Below are 4,656 nucleotides of genomic sequence, written 5' to 3'. Positions count from 1 at the left end.
GTACCCCAGAACTTAAAGTATAATAAAAAAATAAAATAAAATAAATAAAATAAAATAAATAAAATAAAAATAAAAAAAGAAAAAATAGGGAAAAATGAAAATATATCTCTGCTTCATGTGCAAGAAAAAGGCAAAAATGAAACAAAAGTAAATATATTTAACAACAGAGAAGAAAAAACCCTTAAATATAGGAATTTTAAAATGTTTCTGATTGCCACTGATATCAAGCATTTAAAAGCCCCAGTAGTGTTACCATACTGTAAGCGAGCTGTAGAAAATTAAAGGGCAATTTAATGTACACGTTGTTTTTTCTTTCCTTGGCTGCTAAGCTAAATCGCTTTCTGTTTTTCTCTTTAGAATGTTAGAAGAAGCCAGGTGCGGTGGCTCATGCCTATAATGCCAGCACTTTCGGGAGGCCGAGGTGGCGGTGATTACCTGAAGTCAAGAGTTCGAGACCAGCCTTGCCATCATGGTAAAATCCTGTCTCCACTAAAAATACAAAGTATAACTGAGCATGGTGGTGGGTTCCTGTAATCCCAGCTACTTGGGAGGCTAAGGCAGGAGAATCGCTTGAGCCTGGGAGGCAGAGGTTGCAGTGAGCCGAGATCACACCATTGCAGCCAGATTTGGCAACAAAAATGAAACTTAGTCTTAAAAAAAAAAAAAGAGGAATGTTAGAAGAGAAGGGAAGAGCCAGGCTTTCTCATGGGTTTAAAGATTCCTGCTTCATGGACTGCTGGGAAGTCTGGAAACAGTCCACCTGCTCAGAGACAACTGTAAGTTTAAAGAAAATGGTTCATATCCCAGCAGCTCACTGCCTGTGTATTAGATTTGATAGCAGATGCTCTTCACAAGTTGCTGGGACTACAGGCATATGCCACTATGAGTGGCTAATTTTTTGCATTTTTTGTAAAGATGGAGTTTCAATATATTGCCCAGGTTGGTCCTGCATTCCTGGGCTTAAGCATGAGTCATCACATTCAACCTCATTTAAGTTTTAATTTTTTAATTTAAATTTTATCAAGGTAGTATATGTACACAACTGCAAAGGCGAGAAACTACAGTGGTTCCTACTCTGTCCATTCTCCCCAGAGGCAGCACCTGCCTTTGCATCTGAGCTTTTTTCCAGCGTGTGCCCTTGATTCCAGGTAATAGGCATATGCTCTGAGCTTCTTTCCAGCGTGTACCTGATTCTAGGTCATAGGCATCTTTTCTGAGTCAAGGCGGGTATATTACTGGAGGTCAGGAGTTCAAGACCAGCCCAGCCAATACGGTGAAACCATGTCTCTACTAAAAATACAAAATTATCTGGGTGTGGTGGTGTGTGCTTTTAATCCCAGCTACTTGGGAGAGGCTGAGGTGGAAGAATCCCTTGAACTCGGGAAGGGGAGGTTGTAGTGAGCAGAGATCATGCCATTGACTCCAGCCTGGGCAAAAAGAGCAAAGCTGCATCTCAAAAAAAAATTATTTCTAAGCCTCATTTACTGCCTTATTTTGTGCAGTATTCAATATAATAAAATTTTAGTATTACATAACGATTTGGTTACTTCCTTGGAATTCGTTTTAGTGGTGTGCTTTCTCTGCATAGTCAGATGCAGGTGTCTAGCAGTAATGACTTCTTTCATTGTGAAATTAGGGCTTTGTTAAGATTTGTTTTAGTTATGTCAAAGCTGCTTGATTACAGCATGCCAACTGTAATTTCCTAGATAGTTTTCCAAGAACTATAATAATCAGGTATTAGCTTCTCTTGGTCGTATCTCCTTGATGTGTAAATCAAGGGTGAATAAACTTTGAGTCCTGAGTATGCTACCAGTGAGAATAAGCTATGCAATGCTAGTAAGTATGACTGTTAAGCCTAAGGTACAGGAAAAGAAGAGAGAAAATACGAGAAAGAAGTAAAGTCAGTAATGGTGGTAAGAGAGAAGGTCACAGTTTGGAGAGGATTGTGTTATGGTGGTTGACTTAAATGTCTGCTTATTCCTTCCTTGATTTTTGATAGCATCTTCCTATAGCTATATCTCATAGTGAAATTATGGTCTGAATATACTTTTTTTCTTATTGGTATTTGTTTCCTCAGTTTCTTAATAGCCACAGAATTGAAAATGGAAAACTTATTTTATTTCAGGGAATGCAGCTGCATCTTCAAGCTTTGTTGTCGCCGTATAGGTTCTTTGCTTCTGCTCTGATTTCCGTATCTTTGCCTGTTAGGAAAAAGGTAAGGGATTAAGGAGAGAAATCATATTGAGATTGAAATACGTTATTTTTGTTAAAGTTAACTAATTTCAACTAAAATACTTACAGCCTACTGTTTTACTCTCTAGTATTGTGGTACTGCTTTGGGGAAGTTTTTTTTAGGGATTGGCACTTCGTGTTGATCCCTTTTGGTGCATTTAATAGATTGCTGATCAGAAAAATAAATGCATATGTATGGGTGTAAAGGAATTCATAATAGATTTTCAATTAATGAGCAGTTTTAGACTTTACGTCGCTCCAATTTGTGGGTACCTACTGTCTTGTACTTTATATCCAAATTTACAGATCTATTTTAAGAATTCAGAGACTCCATGGAAGATGGGTGTGCTTGCCATGAAGCGAAGAAACCAGGGATCTTCTCCAGAACCTCTGAAGTTGATGTTGGGTCCAGCTTGTGTTCGTCCTCTAAAAAAAGTGTCTAAAGCCCAAACAAGTTGCATGGCTTTCTTTTGTTAAATCCAAATAATAACCATTCAGATCTTAGAGGAGATTATAGATATTTAAATACATGTCAGTTACCCAGGATTCTGTGTAAACCATATTCCCATTTAATTGAAACACATTAACAGCTGCTTTTGTATTTATGCTTTGTAGTCTGTTTTGTCCATTGATAGTTTTATTATCTTTCCTTAGAAATTTAATTCTTTCTCAGTTATACCAGTGCTCAATTCCTGTAGCTACGCTAAAGAATATGGAAAAAAAGAGATGAGTCTTTCTGATTGTCTGAGTAGAAGTGAATCGTTTCCACTAGAACAGCTTCAAAGCTTCCCCCAACCTTTACAGAATATCCATTCCTTTAGAGGTGTGTGACTGGACCATGTGCTGCTTTGCATTTTCTGTTTGAACTGTATGGCCTTTGTTATTGTTTTTTTGAGACAGGGTCTTACTCTGTCACCCAGGCAGTAACACAGTCATGGTTCACTGCTGCCTTGAACTCCTGGGCTTATGTAATCCTTCCACCTCAGCCTTCCAAGTACCTGGGACTATAGATGTGCATCACCACGCCTGGCTAATTTTTCAAAAAAATTGTATCAGGCCAGCCTCGGTGGCTTACGCTGGTAATCCCAACACTTTGGGAAGCCAAGGCGGGCAGATCACTCGAGGTGTCAGGAGTTCAAGACCACGACCACCAGCCTGGCCAACATGGTGAAATCCTGTCTCTACCAAAGAATACAGAAATTAGCTGAGCATGGTGGTGCACACCTGTACTTCCAGCTACTCAGGAGGCTGAGGCATGAGAATTGCTTGAACCTGAGAGGCAGAAGTTGGAGTGAGCCAAGATCCCGCCACTGTTCTCCAGCCTGGTTGACAGAGTGAGACTCTGTCACCAAAAAAAACACACACACACACACACAAATTTTAAAAATATGTTGCCCAGGCTGGTCTCAAACTCCTGGGCTGGAGTGATTCTCCTGCTTCAGCCTCCCACAGTGTTGCAATTATAGGCATGAGCCACCATGCCTAGCCTGTTTTTGTTACATATTTTCTTTATTTTCAGATGTTGATTGGTGGTTCTGTTACTGCAGCTGCCTTCTCAGATGGGCTCAGTGCTAAACAACTCTCTGCTGCTTCAGTATATTAACTGTGTCATAGATGAGTCAGTCTTGCTGAGGTCTTGTTACAGGTTGAGTCAAACATTTATAAGAAGGTAAGAATTGAGGGAGGATGGGACAAAATAGTTTACAAATGGATTTCTTTTGTAAGGGTGTGCCAAATTCTAGACAAGAGGAGCCTTCGTAGGCTGTAATTATGTCTGTGGTAATCATATATTTAGGGAATGAATATTTCTGTTGTAATTTCAAGGTAGTAAGAAGGGAGAGGGATTATGTTAAGGAAACACTACTGGATGGCCACCAAAACTCACTGGTTGGCTTTACTTTGATGACTATCACAATCAAAGGATTTTTCATCTTTGTGTGTCCAGAAACTTGCTGTTAGGCCCCTAGAGTCATCCTGTTAATGGTAATGAAACTCAGGAGACTAATGTATAAGCCAGAATATCAGTTTATTATAAAATGAATTATTTCTGGTAAGCAAAATGTGTTCTCATCATTCAACCCTTACTTATGAGTGAGAACTCTATAATAAATTTTTATTTTTTTAAGATGGAATCTAGGTCTTGTTGCCCAGGCTAGAGTGCAGTGGTGCCATCTTGGCTCACTGCAACCTCTGCCTCCCAGGTTCAAGCAATTCTCCTTCCTCAGCCTCTCGAGTATCTGGGATTACAGGCACCCACGCCACCACGTCCAGCTAATTTTTGTATTTTTAGTAGAGACGGGATTTCACCATGCTTCTCAGGCTGGTCTCAAACTCCTGACCTGGTGATTCACCCACCTTGGCCTCCCAAAGTGCTGGGATTACAAGCGTGAGCCACTGCACCCAGCCAGAACTTTATTAATTTTT

At 39.8% G+C, this 4,656-nt stretch overlaps 1 protein-coding gene across 2 annotated transcripts; it reads left to right on the top strand.

Annotated features, from left to right (window-relative positions):
- Positions 1 to 429: 429 nt before the first annotated feature.
- Positions 430 to 4,198, top strand: LOC117090141 (centromere protein I-like). 2 transcript variants are annotated; one of them, XM_033222137.1, is made up of 4 exons: positions 430 to 472; positions 2,126 to 2,215; positions 2,551 to 2,667; positions 3,752 to 4,198. In XM_033222137.1, exons 1-4 carry the CDS (start codon positions 470 to 472, stop codon positions 3,833 to 3,835), a joined length of 294 nt encoding a protein of 97 aa, XP_033078028.1. In that variant the 5' UTR covers positions 430 to 469; the 3' UTR covers positions 3,836 to 4,198. The 2 variants fall into 2 exon arrangements, with proteins under 2 accessions (XP_033078028.1, XP_033078019.1); XM_033222128.1 differs by having other exon boundaries at positions 2,539 to 2,667.
- Positions 4,199 to 4,656: the final 458 nt, after the last annotated feature.

The sequence above is a fragment of the Trachypithecus francoisi genome, unplaced genomic scaffold (assembly GCF_009764315.1).
Source record: "Trachypithecus francoisi isolate TF-2019V2 unplaced genomic scaffold, Tfra_2.0 Contig00958, whole genome shotgun sequence".
Lineage (NCBI taxonomy): Eukaryota > Metazoa > Chordata > Mammalia > Primates > Cercopithecidae > Trachypithecus > Trachypithecus francoisi.
Note: the sequence above shows the minus strand (reverse complement) of the source record. Positions and strands in the feature narration are given on the sequence as shown.